Genomic DNA, 22,337 nt, shown 5'->3' on the forward strand with positions numbered 1-22,337 from the left:
AAGTAGAGAGGGTGTCTTCCCAGCTGGTTCCACAGAAGAGGAGCACAAGTAAGATTGCACTTAGAGAGCAAAATATTTTATTGGGATAACAGGGTACTTTGAGGTCTTTAAGATATAACGGTGCTTGGTCATTAGGAGATTTGTTTGTAAGGAGAAGGATTTTAAAATCTATTCTTGATTTCATATGGAGTCAGTGAAGAAAAGCTAATATGGGACAAATATGAGCTCACTTGCTAACTAACATCAGTACTCTTGCTGCAGAAATTTGGATCAACTAAAGGATTTTGAGTTGTTTGGATTGGAAGTAACAAATGCATGGATCGATTTTTCTGCAACACGTTGAGACAGGGTGTTTCTGATTTGGACAATATTGCACAGATGAAAGAATGCCGTCCTAGAATATGTTATATTAAAGAATATGCCCTGATCAAAAAATACCTCCGAGGCTTCTCACAGTACTGCTGGTGGTCAGGGCAATGCCATCCAGAGTAGAGCCTCCGAGTGGTTGGATGACTACTGTAATGTAGCCTGAATTGGTTTTGACCATTTTCAGAAAAAATATGTTTACATTTTAAAACTGCCCTGATTCTGCTGTAGTACAAATTAATTGCATGTCGAATCATCCATACAGTTTTTGGTGGATGGAAGGCAAGAACGTCACAGGCTTAACAGACTGACAATCGTACTCGTACATATGGGCATCACCTTCGTCCTGTGGCAGGAAACACACATTGAAACAATATTATGAACAATTATGCACTTCTGTAACTTCTGCTGAATGTTAATTGTGTTTATTGTCCTTTAGAATTACAAAACTTTCTCAGCCCATACAGGAAAGGCATGGGAGAGAAATATCTGTTGTGATTATGCAGTGATATTTGAATTTATTTGTCAGTGCAGATAAGAGGGCTTTGAAAAAGGAGAGTAAAACATGAGAGAAGAGATGAAATGGACATAATTCAAATGGAAGGAGATTATTTCCTGTTTTCATGTCTGGGAGCTGCATCTGTCTGCAACCTTTTTCTTATTTCCCTCTGCCACTTCCCCAACTCTTACCTGCTGTATATTTGTTCTGTGTTTCACGTGTAATCCACTGTAGACACATCATCCTTCATGGTCGGAAAGACTCCAATAACTTTCAAGTGTAACTCTTAACTGTTACCCTTTCTTATTGGAGTGTTTTTGAGGTTGGAGATCGACAGCATTTTATTAAATCTGAAACCAATATGGAATCCAAACATAGTCATCTACTTCATCCAAATAATAGAAGTGCTGATGCACAACTACGAGGTCAAAAAGCTGAAATCTTGATTTGTTGTGCTAAGCGTCTAACTAGTTTACTAACTATCAACTCTCTGTTCAACTACAGAAAAACCTGTCCCTGGTGACAGTGGTGTGGTCATTTTTTACCAGCGCCAGTTGTAATTATGAAGCCTGCTAATATTTCCTGGAATGTTTCCACATTGATCTTTGCTAATAAGATGGATGATGAGTGAGGGAGGGTTTGATAGAAGCTTCAAATATGCAAATTTTTCCAACAAGGAACTGGATGTGTGGCTAAATAAACTTGAGGCGAATTACCAACAGAAATATAAAACTTCTACAAATCTTTGTGTTTTTTCCTGATTTGACATATCACAATCTTTCATATTTACCCACGGCTCACGTAAAACCAAAAACATCCTGCTGCTTCACCTTAAAAGATTTCCGCCTGCAAACTACCTGGACTCTTTCATTGTGAAGCAGCTTGAAAAATGTAGTGTGTTTGTCAGAACTTATTTGCGGTGCTGCTGTTCTATAGAAATTGGTCTATACGTCAACATATTTTCTACTATTTGATCAATCGATTGTTGTTAACAAGGGGAACAGTATAAACAGGGCACCAGTGACCTGTTGGATGAAGAGCGGCAGATGACACGTTCCTGCAAATCAGCAGACCTCCAACATCAAGATAAACAACATCTTTTACTTTATGATAATGTCGTGTGGGCAGCAGCCATGCATGTCAAGCCCAAACCATTTGCAACAATTGCACCAAACAAGCATTACTTAAATAGCCTGTTGAAAAACGTACTTATTTTCAACCATGATCCAGTTGAGGCATAGTTTTCTGCTTGCCTTCTTTTTTCTATCTAGAGCAACATACAAACAACCTTTGGCAATAAGACATAGATGCTATTTTGTGTCAATACAGTGGTACCTTCGTGTAGCCAAAAATTGTACCTCTGCAAACCTGTAAAGACGCAAATAGTGTGAGAAAATGTAAAATACACAAATTATTTTAGTGTCCCTTGTAGGTGTCAATCCTGATTGTAATTCAGCCAACAGTTCAGTAGGCTTAAATTTGTGTTCAGTTCTGGTAAAAAAAAATTGGAAAATCTCCCCTAAAAGCCCAACCTGCCTTCTAATGAAAGCTGGATGTGCTTAAATTTAGGCTGCAAGCACATTTTATTACCTGCTGGATTTGGAAGTGTAGTTAATGAGTCGAGTAAGGAAATGTGAGACCGAGGAGACATTAATCTTCAAATTACTGCATATGTTATGGTCCTCAGTGAGAATATTGGTTTGTCAGAGCTGCATCTTAAAATGAAAGTGGAAAAGGAATTCTCCCTTGCTTTATAATTATATATTTTTTTCTTTTATCTCCCTTCATTAAAAGTCGATTCCTATTGTTTGTGTTGTATGTCCAGCGATGAGGTTTAGCATCGGTGTCAGCGTTTAACCTTTGGCTTACCTTTAATAGATGTTGGCATGTGTTTGGAAGTTGACAGGAAAGCCTGGAGGACAAAGGAGATCCATTCTGACCTTATCAGGGTTCTGCTGCCTACCCTCCTCTCTGTTTACCTTTCAGCTCTCGGTCATTGATGTTTCCCTGTTTACACGTGGAGGGGTGGTTTCTGATTCACAGCTTTCTGTTGTCCTTGTCAAATAATCACCTTGTCGATAGACAGAACAACTACGCTGTTAATCAATGAAATCACATTTTTAAGAAGTGTAACAAGTTCTAGCGTTCAAATTAAGGCTGCACAATTCTGGACAAAATGAGAATCACGATTGAGTTTTTTTGTTAAGAATTTCAGCGTTTACTGCCTTTATTTACCTAATACAGAAGACAACTAAAAAAATATGAAATTTTAGTGAATTAAGATATACAGTAAATTATTAATTATAACATTAATATCATATAGATTAATCAAGGAAACCTTGTAAATTTTGGATCAATTGTATGACTAAAATGCTGCTACTGAGTCTAATAAAACACTGATGACTCAAAATGTTCAAAAACTACAGAATTCAGAGTATTTTTATACATGATATGAATCACTGCAAATGGATAATGAATCACTGAAGATAAAAACAATAAGCTTTCGTCTCTTGTCGTCTTATTTATTAACCTTTGAACCAGTATATTTCTAAGCGTTGTCTTTTTCAGTGCTGGTGTCTGCAGCTGCGCATCACTTGGTGTAACGTTGCGTTGTCATTGGTTGAGGAAGAGTGGGAGATTGTTTTGATGCAGCTGATGTCCCGAATGAAAATGCGTCAGAATTGTTGTTATTTAAAAATGAGATCGCACAAAGGCCTGAATCAAGATCGCAATTTTTGAAATATTAATTTTGCAGCCCAAGTTCAAATATGATGTTATTTAATGTCCTCCTTCTCTGTGCCTGCTGGTATTTCAGGGTCTGAAACCAGCTTGTGGTCTCGGTGTTAGTGTACCATCAATGGGGCTTCAGTACCTTTGAATATACCCTGTAAACTCCTCAGTGTGCACAATGTTACTCTCTCTCCCAGAACTTTTTGCAATTGTAACAAGCACACACACGGAAAGAAACGAGTGAGACGTTTAACAAGTTGATGTTATTATCAGCGGCAGCATCTGTGTTTCTTTAATTAGAGTTAAATGACCTAAGATAATGGGGCAATTAGCTAACGAAACAAATGCATCCCTCCTCCTTCCTCTCCCCTCCACAAACAGCCAGCTGCAGCCACAACAAGCACTTATTTTAGGATCTGTTTCATCCCCACCTTAGTGTCCGCAGGATTGAAGTGGAGTTCTGGTTATGTCTGTGTGGGTGCACTTGTAAAAGCCTTTCATTAGGTGTGACCTAATCTGAGGCCAACAACTCACTCTCCTGAGGCAAAGCTGGTGAGAAGGGGCTGGATCCCTGTGGAGGAACTAATGATCTACCATAGTTTAGTTCTCAAACGCACACACACACAACCACACACACACACACACACACACACACACACACACACACACACACACACACACACACACACACACACACACACACACACACACACACACACACACACACACACACACACACACACACACACACACACACACACTGACGTCTGTATTGTTACAATACTGTGTCTTAGCCCCAAAAAAGCCCCTTAAAGATGCGCCGACCAGCCTCAGTAACCTCACACCGCAAAATGATCTCACTCTGACGGTTTAAAATACATTTTCTTTCTGCAGCTTCTCTCAAAGCAATGCATGTGTGGGACTTGTTAGTGACACACACACGCACACACACACACACACACACACACACACACACACACACACACACACACACACACACACACACACACACACACACACACACACACACACACACACACACACACACACACACACACACACAGAGCCCAGGCTCTAACACCGTGCCTGCTACACCAGCACTCACAGCCCGCTGTAAAAAGGCTCCGTACAAAAGAGCAGGAAGGCATTGTCCAAGGAAATGTCATTCAGTGTGCCCTACATGTGGTATTAAGCCAGAACTATGGTTGTGTGTCACAGTGTCTGGTAAAGGTGCTTCTGATGTAGAACTAGATGCATATTTTAGCACTGGATTTTGCTCATTGGTGACACGGCAGTAGAGGAATGGGTCGTACATAGTTAGGCAGTGATGGGCTTTAATTAGATACCCTACAGCTTGACACTACTGTAAAATAGGACAAAGACATTTCAGTAATTAACAGCAGCAGTCATCGTCTTAACATTTCTCTTTTGATTTTTGGAGAACGATGTATAGCTTTGAGGTTTCCTTCGCTGCTGGTGTTGTCTTTGCTCTCATCGGCTTCGGACTATGCTTAGATAAAAGCAGCCCGAGCTTGAAGAGCAATCAATACTTTTGCAGTATTATGTAATATTTCCTCAGCCGCTTTAGCCCAGATCCATAGTAACACTTTTCAAGACTTCTGTAAACTTGTAAGGTCTGTCGGGGAAGCAAATTTAGCTGCTGATGCCAGAAGCTGCTTTTCCATGGATGTTGTTACGGCAGATAAACTGGTGAGCTACAAAACAAGCTACTGGTCTCACACAAAAAAGGTATTTCACATCAAGATAAACATGCTTTTTAATGATATAATATCCAAAAACACAAATTATTTTGTCATTAAATTCCATTATTATTGTGACTGGTTGCCCCCACCTGCAGCAGGTGTTCAACAAGCAGCAACCTCACATCTACCTAGCCAGCTCCAGATTGACCTCCTTATCTGTACCTTACCATCAAACCAGCCTGTTGGGTTGCTTCTCTCCTGGATCAGATGACGAGGTGGTGCAGGTGGAGCAGCAGCCTGTTGCTTCCAATAAAACAAATTGAAACGGAGCTACTTCAATATTTAGTGAGGAAAAAATGTCTTTCCACTGTGAACATGACAACATGTTGACCCCATAAGTGTCACCAGTCCCCCACAGTGAGCATGTCAAAATATATCAACTTAAATTGTCAAAAAAGTGAGTTATTAACTGCTGTAAACAACTAATAAAGACATAACAGCAAAAATGCAGTAGTACTTCTCAATCAATAGTTTCTCTGTTCTAAAAGTGTCAACAAGTGCAAGTATTTGTCGGGAGCGCTTGTTTTTTTTGCCCTCAGCACTTCCTCTGAGCACACTGAATAGGGCGGGTATATGCTAATGACTCTTTTATTGCGTCCCCTGTGAGATTCTAATTCTCTGAATTGGTAGACAAATGAATAGCATCCTGTCTGCGTTGCTCGTCTCGTGTTCAACATAACTGGAGGGCCTCCACTCAAGCAGCAGCGGCCATTGTCCTCGGCTATCAAACACCCATTAGGCCAGGCACCAATTGCCTGACAACTTTTGACATTACTTGCACTACATCCAGTCAGGGGACTGACGCTGGGTGAGTGATGGTTTTGTTGATCTTTCAATCACGCCCCTATTGTGGATGCACTTTTACCTTTTCACTGTCTCTCGCTCACTTCCTCGCTTTGTCCTTGCTCTTTTTGTTGCGGCTTAGCCATTAGCCATATGGTGGCCAAACAGGTGCAGCAATGTGTGCGTCAAAACAAAGGCTCGGGAGGGAAGCGCCTGAATTTGAAAGGGTGTAGCTCTGTGAACAAGTGGCGGACAAGGCGGCGGCAGAGGAGGAGGAGGGCTTTGGCTCGGCCGGCCTCTCTCTGTGACATGGAGGGGGGGGGGGGGTGGTGGTGGTGGTGGTGGGGGGCATTGGCAATGTCAGGGTGTAGAGACGGACGAGGATTTGGAAGAGTCAAGTACTGCTGAAAGGGAAGTTGTTGGTGGTCTGCAGAGTTGCAGCAGCTGCCTCTGAAAACAAATGGAAGAAATAAGAGAGACAGAGAGAAAGAGGGCGGGGGGGGGGGGGGGGTCCGGTGGAAGCCATGCGGGCTCCTCACTTGTGGGCTCCTCACTTTTTTTTTGTCCCCTTGCTTTAATTTGTTGGGAGAAAGAGTGAGGGAGAGAGAGATAGGGGGAGAGGGAGAGCTTGGCCGGAGCCCATGGGTCCTCCAGACCTCCCCCCACTTTACTCCGGCCAGCTTAACTAGAAGTTCAACACCCCCCATGTCCCCTCCACCATCTCCACCACCACCACCACGGGTCCTCCTCTCTCCCGCTTACTTGCTCTGTATTCAGCCTAGGTGCTGGAGTGACAACGAGCCATTCATTGTGGAGGTAGAGGAAAAAGACTGTGGATCTCTCCTGTCTCTTTTTTTTTTTTTTTTTTTTTAGGTGGTGGGAGTTGTGTGTGTGTGTGTGTGTGTGTGGGGGGGGGTGTCATATTCCTGAAATGGTGAAATACGACAGAAAAGGGGGGGTAAAAGAGTGGGGGGAGAAAGAGAAGGAGGGGTGAAAAAAAAAAAAAAAAAAAGTAAGAGCGCAAAAGGAGGAAGGGACGGATGGAGGGGAGGCAGAGCTGGAATCACAGGAGGAAGGGAGGGGGACGAGAGAGAGAGAGAGAGAGACAGAGAGAGAGGGACAGGAGAGAGAGTGGGCTACCATGCCGAATGAGCAAGAGAGGCGGAGAGGAAGCAGAGCTCCATCAGATGAAATGAGGTGAAAGTAATTCAGGCATTAATCAAGCCAGGGCAAAAGGGAGGGTATACTGTGTTTTCTCCCCCCTCTTTCGCTGCGGAACTGAAAGGCAAGGTGTGAATGAAGGAGCCTACAGTGGCCAGCAGAGAAGCACCACTGGGTCACAGCATCAAATCATGTCTGAGTCGAACACCATTGCCGCTTCCACCGCAGACCAGGTCAGTTCGAGCTGTCATATTGTCTTTTCTCCTTTTTTTGTTGTTGTTGTTGTTGTTGTTGTTGTTGGTGTTGGTGTTTTGTTTTTACTCGCAGCGGCAGCGAGCGTGCTGCCGATGTTTCTTGTGCGTTTAGTTGCACCTCACGCCGGCTTAAGGAGAAGGAAAACATCTTGGTAGAAAGGAGGACGACTGGGAATAAGAAAGCAGAACAAAATCCCAGGTTCCGGTCAGATGTATATCATCTTTAGATCCTAATTCGGAAGTAGTTAGAGGGAGTTTCTAAGAGCAACTGGGTGAGTGTGTGTTTCTTGGACTATCAAAGCAACGATTGTTTTCCCCGGAGCTGCCTGGACAACGGTACAGGGTCCTGAAAGAATTGAATTCATCAAGACGAGCTATTGTCTACGCCGCCTTATTTTTCAGTGATCATTCAGGGGGTCTGTGACGACTCAATACCCCCCGCACCACGTGAGGAGGGGGACGCAGCTCTTTAAAAACCCGACCACGTGTGGCGGCCCTGAAAAGTTTTATAAGTAATTGCAGTGGGAAGTCCGGGCAGCGCTGTGAAAGATAGGGTTGGTAAGGAAGTGGGCTGGTCCGCCGTGTGTGTGAAAGAGAGTGACAGAGTGGAAAAGCAGAAGTGTCCAGAAAAGGCCGATATTTATGCCCCTTCCTCCCCAAACACCCCCCACAAGCTGCTTTAATTGCACACTTTGGCACCTATATCCTTCGCTCCGCTCTTTTATTAACTGTCGACTGACTTTGAAACTCTTTGAAACAATGAAATCCTCTGATATGTTTAAGATACGATATACAGTGATTTCCATTACAGCAGGTAAAGACAAAAAAAGGTGTGTGCGTGTGTGTTTTTGTCCGTGTCTGTGTATGTGTGTCCGACCTTGCTGCCGGCTTATGCTGTTAGCCAAGTCCTTGTCTCCTGTTTCCGATTGCTGCTACTGTCAAGGCTGAGTCAGCTCGCTATAGTTCTGTAGGCGCACACACACGCACACACACACACACACACACACACACACACACGCACGCACGCACGCACACACACACACACACACACACACACCTACAAGCATATACACAAATGTTCAAAGTGCACTCACACAACAAACAGCACGACAGATGCTCAAATTGCTCACAAAAATTCAGCAATGGAAGGTTGTTGTGGGTGAAAGGTTGAAGATATTTAGAGCTCCAATGTTTGTTTGTGTGTGTGTGTGTGTGTGTGTGTGTGTGCGCGCTCGTGTGTGTGTGCCTGTCTGTGTGTGCATGTGATGTGGGAGCACCAATTACACAGGTGTGTTTGTGTGTGTAGATTGAGAACAATCACGTAAAGCAGGAACTGACATCATGTGCTAATCCCCTGTTTCTGGACGGTTTCGATTTGGTAACAACGCGCACCGTTTTTCCTCCCAAGGCTTTGATTGACAGGACCTCCTTAATTTTCTAGGACTTAGAAGGAGCATTGCCTCATCAATTCAGTCCATAATTATTGACTCTTCTTCATGATCTCCAGTCAAATGGACTGGTCATTAAAGTACCAGTGTGCAGACTGATGTCTTGCTTTTTAATCTTTTTATTTTTTTTTTATTTTTATTTTTTACACTTTTAGAAGTGTAAAAAGAGTGTTTAGACACTCACTAGTAGGAGTTTATTGGTATTCTTGGAATTTGTAACTAAAAAAAAAAAAAATCACTTTCTTATTCATTTTTTTTGGAAGTATAGAGTTTGTTGATGTGTTTTGTTTATTGGAATAAACAACGTTGAAACCTTACTCTCCCCCCCCCCCACACTCTTCTGTAGTTTTTCCTCAAACGGGCTTTTACCTCTTAGTGATTTCTTCACTCACCTCAGGAGACATAAGCCGCTTCTCCACTGATAGTAACGGCTCGATTCTAAACACTTTTTTTGGGGTTTTCCGTTGTCCGTGGATGGTATCTAGTACCTGGGACTACTTTCGTGCCTTCGTCGGGGTTCCGAGCGAGCTAAGGTGATACCTAATGGTGACGTGAAAACGCTGCAGAACACAAGCTTCCACACTGCAAATGACTCTCACTCTAGTTATCAGTTTGTGTCCTGTCCCTCCTTCACTGGAACAGTCTGTTGCACAGGTAGATCAATGCTTGTTCAAACATTTGAAAGTTTTACATCCAAGTGAGTGTTTGTTGAAGTCGGTCTTGTGTCAAACTCTATTTCATTGTCGATATGTGTTCCCGCAAGGCCCGCTCACCTGAAAACAAGGAAGTGGACGTGTGATCACAGCAAAGCTCACCCCCGAGGTGCTCACTGGGGATGGGACATGATTTTTGAATATTCAAATAGTCATTAAAATATATATATATAAAAAAATCTGTAAGTATATCATTCTTCCTTATTTTCCCAGGCGCCTAGTTGTAATACGTTACTCCCGTCAGAAGGTGGCTGTAATGTCCCTAAAAGCTGTCTGCCACCCGCCGATAAACAACATAAGGAGAAGAAGAACACGTTGTTCCCAGACTCCGGAGCTTTGCAAGTAAAACTGTGTGTCGGTAAGAGATTAGAAGCGACGGTGCAAATTCCCTCAAAACATTAATGAAGATGAGGTGAGGAGCAAAAACTCTCCAGGTAAAGCTAGCATACAGATCTTCAACAGCTAAGCACAGACATTAGAGTGAAGCACCAAACAGACGGTCCATCCACTGATGGGTGCGGGGGATCGATTTTTCATCTAATAGTTACAAGTGAATTTCAAATAGCAATTTACCTCGAAATGCCCATCTCTAGTGCTCACACAACTGATGCCCTGAGGAGAGACACAAAAGCTCACTGAACTTTATTAGCAATCTTTGTCTGTGCGAAGTTCTTCTGTAGAAGTGAACGGCACCTTTGTTGAGGTGATTTTGAAAGTGATGTTACGGCGGTTGCACGGTCTGTCGGTTGAGGGAGTACTACCTGCAGTGGAAAACGAAATTTAGAAAAAGCACCTGAGACCAAATGCAAGTTAAATCGAGAAGAGTCGAGCCGGTGCTGTCAGTGGAGATGTTGGCTATACTGTACAGCAAGGGTTCTCTAACTTTTGCCTGTCATGACACGTCAGAAGGTGAAAAACCCCTCAAACAGAGCAAATTTAATTTTCATCCATCATGAATACTACTACTTGTTAAAAATAAAGTCAAATTCAAGAGACACAGGTCAGCCCTTCCATTTGTTCATGTCTCCACATGAATCATGGTCATGCAACTTTAGGCTTCTCAACATTCTTCAACCTGGAAGTAGGCGGGCCAAACTCTGGGGCGTGATGCTTATGGCGGGCCAATTGGAAGGTTTTTGTACTTTCAAGATACCCTTTTTTGAATTTTTTGATTCAACCTTGCACCACAGCAATAAAGAGAGTCAGACAGGTTCAGTAGCATCTACACAAAGTCTTGTGTAGGTGTTTCAAATGTCATGCCACTGCAAGAGATCCCATCAGATTTGTTCTTTCTGTTTTTAAGCAGTCTGTTTTTTTTTTTTTAAATAGCCTCCAGAAAAGAGGCAGAAGGAAGTTAATATCTGCCACAAACAATTGCAATATAGTCATCATAACCTGAGGTTGTGTAATTGGCATGTGAGCGCTTCTGTTTGCCGAGTGTGTGTGTGTGTGGGGGGGGGGGAAGGGGGGGGGGTGCTCTTTTCCGCTGAAGCACAAATTGCTTTGACAAATCAGTCGTGTGGGCAAAGTCCTTTTTCTACTTTGGTAAATTAGTTGGATGGATGCATCTCAGCTGCACTTGAAACCTCTGTTATACAAAAATGGAGTTTTTATAAAGTAAGAAATTTCAACCATCTTAATCACAGTTGGAGAAAAAACACAGTTGGAACTGTGGACTATGTTGATGTCATGGAGTTCAAAAAATACACCGTGACCGGAAAAAGGCTTAAAAGCCAAAGTTAGAGTATCTATCAAATTAAGTAAATCCTTCATGTTTTGCCAGGTCTTATGTTTTTGAAACTGTTTCTTACAGCATATTGACTGCTCTATGCCTTGATTGTAAAAAAAAAAAAAAAAATCTAAGAAAAATGTCTCTTTAAATTACTTTGAAATTCCCCACTTGTCATTGCTTGTTTCTTGTAATATCAATTGTTGATGGATGTAATCAGGAGGTTCAGGAGACATCTTCGTGGGTCGAGCTGATTACTGTGGGTTGACTTGAGCTTACAAAGCTGATTGCTTGTGCGCACGCACACGCACACAAACACATCATTTGGGGAAAGGACTTCAGGATGAATCAGACTGAAAATGAAATCTTGATTCATACCTATATACGATCTCATTTCTAAATGGCAATGAGTCTGACACATTTTCTTTTGGGACTTCAGCGGCATCAAAACGAGTGCTTCAACTTTCTTTCTCAACAAATGATAACGTGGGGTTAGACCACGTAGCGCAGAGCAGCAGAAACGGGCAGTAAGGAAAATAAACCAAGTGAGAGATACCGACAAAAAGAAAAGGTAAGAAGTAGATCGTTTCTATGGACCGTTGCATTTATGCTGTAAACCAGAGCGTTCCCTTTCTTACGTCAAGCCACACTTTACATTATCACTAGCTCCAACTGAGCTGGTAATACTAACATAATTGAAAAGGAACAAGGTCGTGGAAACCATGGATTTAATTGCAACACTTATTTATGGCTTACGATAGTTACAAACAGTTTGATATCAAAGTCTAGTAATTGCAAGTCTTCTCATGGTTTTCATTGGGTTTAAATTGGTAATCGAATTGCCCTTAATGGAACCAATAATGGTAATAATAATAATAATGTATATCCCTCTATATGAAAAAGATGTCTTTTATTTCAAAAGCTTTGCACACATGCCCAACTCATATACTCGTGCTTCCTAATTTCTAAATTCTCTCACTAAAAAGTAGTTTGGCTGCTCAGCTCCGATCAAAACCGCGTTCCTTCATCTCATTTGTCATTACATGGGTCACATCCTTCCACACAGCGGCAGACCGACCTCGCCGTGTTGGGACAACAGTCTGAGGTCGTGTGTGATTTCAAGGCATGCTTGACTAATAATTGGAGTAATAAGGAGTTCAGATGGATCTGGTAATTGCGAAGGGGAGCGCTGGTGATCGGCTCTGACATGCTTTTACTGAAAGAAAAGATCAGATCCGATACCATTTCCATATCCCGACAACAGCTCAGATTGCCCTGTCAGTGCTCGGACTTCATGTAGTTTCAGTTAATATTTTACTCTTCACATGTTTGAGCATTGCTAGTTGTATTCACGTTACCTGCACATGTACGTGGAGATTACACGATGAGGCTTTGAATTGATACCAATCACTGCCACTGCCTTTAAACTAGTCATAATTCAAAGACAATTTATAGCTTCAACAACTGACCCAAATTATTGCTTTGTATAAAAGCAGATTTTCTGGATCACAGGGTGCCTTGCCAAGAAGTTAATGGGGCCTGTAGAAAAGTACAAGTTCTTCCACCATAGAGGCATTCATCCAAGTCCGCTGTAGCACTCCAACACCTACCTTTTCTGTTTATGTCTGTTTATATGAACGAACGTAGACATATTTAGCCTGTCTGCCCTGCAGGCTGTCATGGTTTCAGTGCCAGTGCAGCAGCCTGATGTGTTACGTTCTCCTAAAATAACCCTTTCTGGTTTAGATATCAGGAACAATGCTGTTTTTTGGGGGTTTTTTTGGCAGGAAAATTGAAAAACAACACATGATCAGGAAAGTGGAATAAAACTTATTGAGATGGAATCGACTGTGAAACATCCATGGATTGTCAGATTTAATGTTACGGTAGCTGCTAATATACAGTTCAGTACATTACATCGAGTGTAGGAAGCCAGCACACACACACACACACACACACACACACACACACACACACACACACACACACACACACACACACACACACACACACACACACACACACACACACACACACACACACACACACACACAAACTCTACCCATCCGGGGGCAGGTGTTGCAGTTTATGGAGCGGAAGTGCAAAGTAGCTGTGTTTACTCACTGCACCAAGGCTTAGCAAGCAGGGCAACAGACCCAAGTGGACAAGAGAAAAGAGAAACAGAAATAGATATAGGAAGTGTGTGTGTGTGCGTGTGCGTGTGCGTGTGCGTGTATGTGTACGTGTATGTTTTGTGCCCCTCGTCCTGTGGTAGCTCTAACCCTTCGGCCTCCCTAGGCTTCCGGGCTCAAAGCTGCCTCGCAGAAGCACACACACACACACACACACGCACACACACACACACACACACACACACACACACACACACACACACACACACACACACACACACACACACACACACACACACACACACACACACACACACACACACACACACACACACACACACACACACACACAGCGCACAGCGAACTGATGATACATGCGCAGTTGAGTGGATGGATAGGAGAATTAATGATGATAGCTCGCTGAGGGGAGAGCAGAGGAGCTGATGGGAGAGATGAAGGACTGGAGGGCGATGTTATTGACCTGCTGTGTGCATATGCATGTCCAAATGTTTTTAGGGTATGTGTACCCATAAATCAGGTTTGTTTTATTGTTGTTTTATTTTCTTCCTTTTTTACAACCACATGTTCCCTGCTCACCAGTGTATGGACAAAATCAAATATCACCATATGTTTGACCAAATACTTCGACGTTGATATCGTGACAATATTTTAGGGCTGACTACTGGTGCTTTCACAAAATATTTTATATTAATTATATAATATGATAGTAATTATATTAACAATATAAGAGTTTTGATAAATAATCATCAGTCATGTGGATATAATGTCTAAGTGGGTAAGAGGAAATAATAGAACAGCCTGAACGGTCTGGTAAGGTCAGAAAATTGCATGACTTAACTGCACTAAAAAAGTGTTTGTTCAAAGGTTTTTTTTCACAATAGCTGAAAATTTTTACTTTGTTCATTTAAATTAAACTTTCTAATCTATGTTTGTGGTGAAACCTATTTTTTGTATTTGGATACATTATAAACTGGCAGCAGGACATACTGTAAACATCCAACATTTTGTGTGATCAATTACTTTTTTTATTTGATCCATCAATGTGTAAGTGCGGCAGAATTTTAAACTCCGTGATTGGATGTTTCTGTCTGGAACACGTGCGTGGCAATTGTAGTTGACTTCGCTCCTTAAATCTTGATATTTGACATCATGGCCACTCTTATATATGCTCTGAATCTTCCATTTCAATTCTAGCGTCTGGATTGATTATGTTCCTTGCAAAGTATATTTACACCTCTTACTCTGTTTCACTGAACATATGTAGTGATTGAAAAGAGAAACATGTATTCGTGATAATCTGTGAAATAATTTTTTTATTTTAACACAGCAGCCAAATAACTTAGCTGAAACAAGAAACTGTGGGGTCATTTCCTCAGAACGTGTTCCTAACCTTGGAGATGCTAAAAATGACAGGGTTTCAAACATCAGCAGAGACAGACTTTGACCGAGGTTGAAGGGGTCAGACTTTGAGGTAGCGCAACACTAGGCATTTTGTTGTGGCCTGAAAGTTTTTTTTTTTTTTTTTTTAGTCATATCTATCAGAGCACTGTCATTTTGTGACAACTCGTCATTCCCATCTTGCTTGATATCTTGCTAGGATCTCAGGATTGACAAAACAAAAGTAATAAAACGTGACAAATAATAGAGTAGTCATACATTAGGTGAACGTCATGTGCCCTTACTTACTAACAGCTCCACCTCCACTGTCATTATCACTCCCAGGCTGTTATCAAGGGTAAAGGTCGTGTTTCATCAAGAGAAACCGGGTTTACATGGTTCATGTCAAGAAGAAGCCACCGTCCACAAATTTGAATCTATTTATAAGGAGTAGTAAGAAAAATGCAAATATGGGCAGGTCACACTGTGGTTTGTAGCCCTTCTAGAGTTACTCTCCTCAGGAAAAAAAACCTTTATTGAAGAATGTTGGGGTCATGGCAAGGGTGAACTTCCCAAAGCCTAAAGTGGCAAAGGGCAGCGTTTCCTAACTTTTGGCTATTGGGACTGGGATTGACACGGGTGGAGGCTATATTCTAATATGAGTACTGATGACTATAGACACGTCTTTACAGTCCTCATTTCAGACTAAAAGATAAACACACAAACAGAAAAAAACAAAGGCATGTTTAAATCAAACAATTTGGTTTGACAAAAAGCAAAGTTATATTTGCCTCCACGCAAGACTTTTGCACGGAGATAGTCCAAGTGCAGAGTTGCTTGAGCCCTGGACCTTTGGCTGTGCCACACTGCTGTGGCTACTCATTTATTCAGGTTCCAGGAACTCTTCATCACAAACCAGAACTAACTGGAGAACTCTAGTGAGGTCAGATCTGCCTTTCTTTTCTCTGTGAAAATGGCAGTATGTGTGAGAAGCGACAGTGCAGGTTTGGCACTCTGAGAAAATACTATAGAAGGTCATTGTCAGCCTATATACTCAACTACAATATATCAAAATATAAATATTCTTGAAAGTCCTTGTTGTTGAGCACTTTACCTATACCAAGATAATTATTCCACCAAATTAAACAGCATGATTATTGCACAGGGGTTTCTTGGACCTGTCTCAATAAAAGACCACTCTAAAATGTGTAGTTTAATCATGATCTTTTTTTTTTAATTATTTTTTTAACAGTATCAGGCAACAATTTACAAAGGGCTACAGATTTGAATTTTTCCTTGTTACGCCAATCCATAGCATGCCAAACATGTGGGCGAGAACTGGGATGTTTTTTAGCTTCAAGAAATTTTGCACAGATCCTTGCAACATGGTCCCGTCCTTTATCAAGCTGCAAAAAGAGGTGATGGCGGAGGATAGATGGCATGACAATGGGCCTCAGGCTCTCATCTTAATATCTCTGTGCACCCAAACTGCCATCAATAAAATGCACCTGTGTTCGTTGTCCCTAGCTTATGCCTGCACATACCGCAACCCCACCACCACCACGGACCACTCTGTTCACAACATTCACATTAGCAAACACGCTGTCTACCATCTGCCTGGTACATTGTAAATCAGGACTCTTCTGTGAAAAGAAACACTTTTCCAAAGTGCCAGACACCCACAAAGCTGAGCATTTGTACACTCAAGTCGGTTACAACAACAAATTGCAGTCGGGTTAAGACCCCGGTGAGGACGACCAGCACTCAGATGAGCTTACCTGAGACCGTTTCTCACAATTTGTTGTCGTGAAAAACCAACTGCTGCATCAGCTGGTCTCAGACAATCTTGCAGGTGAAGCTGTTGGATGTTACGGCCCCGTGCTGGCGTGGTTACTCAAGGTCTGCGGTTGTCATGCTGGTTGGATGTACTGCCAAAGTATTAAAGACTGTTAAAAATGGCTTGTGGTGGTGAAATGAATATTCAATTCACGGGATGTCAATTATACATGTGACACTATGTTGCCTTATAAAACTGCACATTTTAGAGTGGCCTTCCATTGTGACTAGTCCAAGGAACACCTTAATCAGCATTCTGATGTATCACACCAGTCAGTTGAAGGGATTATCTTGGCAGAAGTGAAGTGCCCACTAACATGAATTTTAACAAACTTGTAAACAAATTCAGGAATAAACGTTCTGTGTGCACAGAAGAAATCTTAAAATGTTTACTTCAACTCATGAAAAATAGAGTGAAAACAAAAGTGTTACATTTACATTTTTTGTTGAGTGTTTTATTAAGAGGGTACTAAAAATAGATGGTTGTGTCCTAAGTGTTGACAAAAAGAGAGCAAGGAAGTGTTACTTTGTGCAATTCTATAGTAAAAATTGTCTCCTGGATTTGTTGGTTAATATAACAGATATTTGTTGATTCATGGAATTATAATTACTGAGTTTTGTCTCAAAAGCTGTAATGCATTTTGTTGCATCAAATTGTTGAGTTTTATGTGATTATTTGGCTGTAAAACTGGGATTTTTCAAAAAACTGCAAAATTATTGTGGTTTGTTTTGATGATGAGATGTTGAAGAGTCTTGCTGACTGGAAATGAGGAGCTATTTTTGTTGATTGGGCAAGTTTGGTTTGGAAAGACGTGCTTCGTGCTATAATGCCTGCACCGCAGATTCTATTGCAGGAGTTTTGCAGCAACCTTTTCACAATGATGGCTGAATTTGCATAAATTACTGTAATTGCAAGATCATGATTTCCTGGATGAACTAATTCCATGTTATTATCAATATATTTAACTTGTTTTTATGGACATCTTTTATATAATGGTCACTTTGTCAGATTGGGAAATCAAAGTACCATAGGCTATTATTGCTGTGTCTTTGCTGGGACAAAGGCAACACTACAAGTATGGTGCTAATGGTCCTTTCGCTAGGTTTATAAATGCACAGTAAAGAGCACTCTCTCACCCTATGTGTTGACTTCAGGGAACACGTCGTAGGATGTGAAACTAGGCAGATAAAAACAAAAGGATTCTGGCAGCGTAGACTTTTCATTGTGGTGTCGTCCCAGACACCTAATAACTGTTGTTCAATTATGTCCCACTACAAGTCCCGTTTGTCGTTCATGACATATAAGTGCTCAGCACTGTACATTTTTCAGCGGTGATTAAATCAGTTTTTATTCGTGTAGTGTGAGCCCGGCTTTACTTGAAACTGAGGATAGGTTTAACTAGCCTGATGACAACCACAATGCGAGTGTGCAGGTAAATATATTGATTGGCTCTTCAAAGTTCACTTGGAAGACCTGTAAATGAATACTTAAAGCTGTGTCACCTTTATTTATACTGTTAACCAAGAACCATAAGTGATTGTCTGGAATGCCAATGTGCACATGCACTATTCCTAAAATTAATTTGTTGCTGGGTTCCTGCCTTCAAAACTTTGAAATTCCTTGATTCATTGTGAGACATTGAATGTCCAAACTCCTTTTCACAAATTGTATCATTATCACATTCATAATGTGCTTAATTTCAGATGTACACATGCAAACATGGTGGTTAATGTAATTTGACATAATTAGCTGATGTAATTACCCTGTAATCAGTTTTTGCATTTTATGATATTACAAGTGGTTATAATCCAGTACGATGCCACGAGGGTTAATTCAAACACAGAGATCAATCACATCAACACATCTGCATGATCCAGTCAGCATTTCTTAATTATGATGTTTAAATTTCACCATTAAATGTAGCTGTGTGATGTTCATAGCAGATGAAGGTAATGATGGCATTATTACAACAACTCATGTTCCTCTGCATTTGAGTGTGATACACTGCTCTAACCTGCATGCTTTACATATACACTGCATTGCACTGCAACTTTTTGAAAGCAGGGGAAGTTTAAGCAAAATTGTGAAATGGGGTAGGGCGAAAAGGCTGATGAGGCTGATTCGTCAGCTTTGTCATGGATTTGTAGGAGGTAAAAAACCAGGGGAGAAAAGAGCTGATGATGAGGCTGGTTGAGGCACCATGCTCACTGTTAGCAGGGAAACCGGGGGGGGTTACTGTGTGTTGAGACTACATGTGTGCAGTGTGTGTGTGTGTGTGTGTGTGTGTGTGTGTGTGTGTGTGTGTGTGTGTGTGTGTGTGTGTGTGTGTGTGTGTGTGTGTGTGTTTGCGTGCCTGCGTGGTCTTGTCGAAGCAGCACACTTGCTGTGCAGTACGAGGATTGAGGGCGACTCCGTAGAGGTGATGCCTGTTCATGCTGCCTCGTGTGAAGGGAGCTGAAACAATGAAGCAAATCAAGAGAGATGGATGAAGATCGGTTGGATGGAGTTTGATGTGTGTTTGCATCTAAGAAAGAGAAAGAAAGAGCACAAAAACAGTTTAATATTTTGTTCTTGATACATTATTAAACAATAAGTTGATAATCAAAGCATGAATTTTCCGTTTGTAAATTGATTGATTAATCGACTAACAGACTCTACATTCAACAAAAAAAAGGAAAAACAAATTGAAAGTCAGTTCCACAGCTGATGTTGTGGAAATGCTGCAGCTTAAACCCAGTATTCACACACCATTTGCTCACACCAATGGCATTACTGGATGCCTGTCTGTGCTCCTGCACAAAGATACGTGTGCACTTGTGTGTGTGTGTGTGTGTGTGTGTGTGTGTGTGTGTGTGTGTGTGTGTGTGTGTGTGTGTGTGTGTGTGTGTGTGTGTGTGTGTGTGTGTGTCCTTACATGTGTGCGGGGTTGAGAGGGATGCAGGTGAACAGCTTGCGAGGGCCAACAGCTCCGCGGGCCAGTCTCGCGCATCACTTGACAGCCATACCCGATGAAGGCCTACGCACAAATGAACTTGTTAAGCAAATGAGTGAACAAGCGAGGGGCAGTGGAGGGGCGGTGAGGGTGCGGGGTTGGAGTTGGGGTGGGTGGGTGCACATGGCTCCAGCAGCTCCTGCTCGACCTGCCTGCCTGTCTGCACACATCAGCATTCACCGCCCCTCCGTCTCCCAACTCTTTTCCTTTCTCCCACTCCGTCAGTCGCTCTTCCTCTCCACGAGCTCTCACTATCCGTCTCTATTTCAGTCTGCCTCTTCACATCGCTCCCTCGTTCACTCACGCTCATGTAATACCATTGTTTTATTAGAGAACAGCCTATTCCTGAATTGGATTGGGAGATTATCTTCACAGTGATTTGACAGGCTACTGTCATCCTGCACTCGCAGACAATAGACAGCGAAAGAGACTGACAACACAGATCAGGCCTCTGCATGAAATTGAAATACTTACCAAAAATATAATAATATATTCACTGAATTACATGGATCTCGCATGTGGCTGATGTACACAAACTGGAGTGAAAATCCGGCAACCATTGTGGAGTCAGTGATAATCTTAGGTGATCTTTCCTGAAATAAAACTCTCAGATAATAGAACCTGCACACACGTGTGTACGTACATGAGGGGGATAATCTAACACACATACATGAACACATAAATATGTCCACTCCTACTGCACATGCAGAAATATACATATGTTTCATTTTCTGACATAAAAAGCCCGCCCCCTAACCTTTCCCCTGGCCACACCAACCCTCATCAGGCCTGCTTAACCCCACCCCCCACCTCACTTTCTTACAAAGATCACATCTAGCCCCCCCTCCTCTTTTTGTCCCTGGGTGAAGGCATTTGAGGATTCCAGCCTGGTAAGTTTAGTCCTATAAGTTTCACAGAGATAGAGACGTTGGTCGGCCACCAGGCTTATTGGGACTATTTGAGGGGCTGATGCTGCTTTTGCATCAAGTTCTTCACCATGGAAAATTACGTCACGGTAAGGAGCTTGATTAGCTGCAGTTCAGGTCTCAGAACTGATCACAAAACACAACATATGTGACAGTCTGTGATCAATTTACCAAGAACAGTTATGTAGAAGTACTGCTAAACGGAGAAAAAATGAATAGGACCTCAGATATAAAGCCAGCAGAATTTGGTGGTGTTTTTGCATAATCAATGAATCTACCAGATAACTGAAACTGGAGTGTACTTTGCATACAGACTGTGTTTGAGAGGTTTGGATCCATCTACGATCTTCAGATCATTGTTTGGTGATTAAGGGCTCCATTTTAAAGAAGGTCCTAATTGTATGTTGCTAGTGGGCCTACTTGAATCCACTTTTGCCAGTTAAACAGTTAATTATCTGAGCGCAAATTCTGGCACTTGGTTTAAATGAGTTGTACTTAGTGCTTTAATTGATCATAGGTGTGTTTTGGGTATAATGTGAAATAAACCAATCAGTGATGGATTTGCCAAGTCAAAGGAAAGAACGCTTCTCGTCAGAGGAAACACATCTGATCGAAAACAGTTTCAACAGATTGTTAATAATAGGCGCACACAGGGGCGCAAGTACATTTCTTATTTAAACAACATGGGTTCTGGACATCAAAATGACAGCTGTATCCGTCTGAAACGACCAAACACGCTTGCGTTGTGTTTGATAGGGAAATTTGAGCATGCATCCACCTGTGTTGCCAGAGCTGTTCACTTGCCACATGATCACCAAGAATGCATAGGGCCTCACCTGCAAAAAAAAAGGACTGTTTTGGCTATGTGTGCATCAGATACCAACCTAAGCCATTGACCAAGTTTGACATAAGATAAAGGTACCAATATCCTTCAAACAAACGGGTTTGTCTTAATGGAGAGGGGAAATAAGGGTACATAATTCATGGGCAGCGACATCTCAAATTCATGGTGTTGCTCTTGGTTGTATACACAAAGTGACAGAGAGGTGTGAAGAATGACATGGAGCTTCAGGGATTTAAAGTTAAAGCCTGAACTGAATGAGAGTTTACACTTTATTGTAATTCAATGTGTTTTGGGTAGAATCGCCTACGTTCATAGGTTTCAACCTTTCAGCATTGTTCACAAACTTGCTTGTGTACCTTTTGTTTACCATGAGAATCACAAGGTATGTGGACTCGGTAGCAGATCAGAGTCAGATCATGTGGGCGACACTAGAACAACTGGAGAATGTTGTTATTCAGACGCTGATCATTCTTCACATTTTGAAACGTAGTGGATGTATAATTTCTTCGGATTTGTGCAGCCAACACCTATGAATTGCGAAATATCCATGAAATGCACTTGGAAGCAGAGCTGAATGCACATACTGTATATTTACTTTTCATTGTGTCGTGTGAATTGGACATGCCTGACTGACTCTCGGTGTATGGAGTGATGTAACCTGCAAGTGACCCCAAGCTTTTGGGTGGACATCTATCCCACCCTTCATCTGACAGAGCTCTCCTCCTCCTCCTCTCTCCTCCTCCCGACACCCCACCCATTGGT

The 22,337-nt window shown here is 41.9% G+C and overlaps 1 protein-coding gene across 2 annotated transcripts in view; it reads left to right on the forward strand.

Moving 5' to 3' along the window:
• Positions 1-22,337, forward strand: part of slc6a9 (solute carrier family 6 member 9) — a 74,881-nt gene that overhangs the window by 22,994 nt on the left and 29,550 nt on the right. The window contains exon 1 of one of the 2 annotated variants that reach the window (XM_069711370.1): positions 7,240-7,535. The exons of the other annotated variant lie outside the window; for it this stretch is intronic. Coding sequence (XP_069567471.1) covers positions 7,494-7,535 — 42 coding nt within the window. The 5' untranslated portion in view covers positions 7,240-7,493. Of the gene's footprint in view, positions 1-7,239; positions 7,536-22,337 lie in introns of those variants that run through there. 2 annotated transcript variants of the gene reach the window in all.

This window comes from Brachyistius frenatus, unplaced genomic scaffold (assembly GCF_029030835.1).
Source record: "Brachyistius frenatus isolate BFR_SWC_R1_liver_20210118 unplaced genomic scaffold, ASM2903083v1 Contig_99, whole genome shotgun sequence".
In the NCBI taxonomy this organism is placed as follows: Eukaryota; Metazoa; Chordata; class Actinopteri; family Embiotocidae; genus Brachyistius; species Brachyistius frenatus.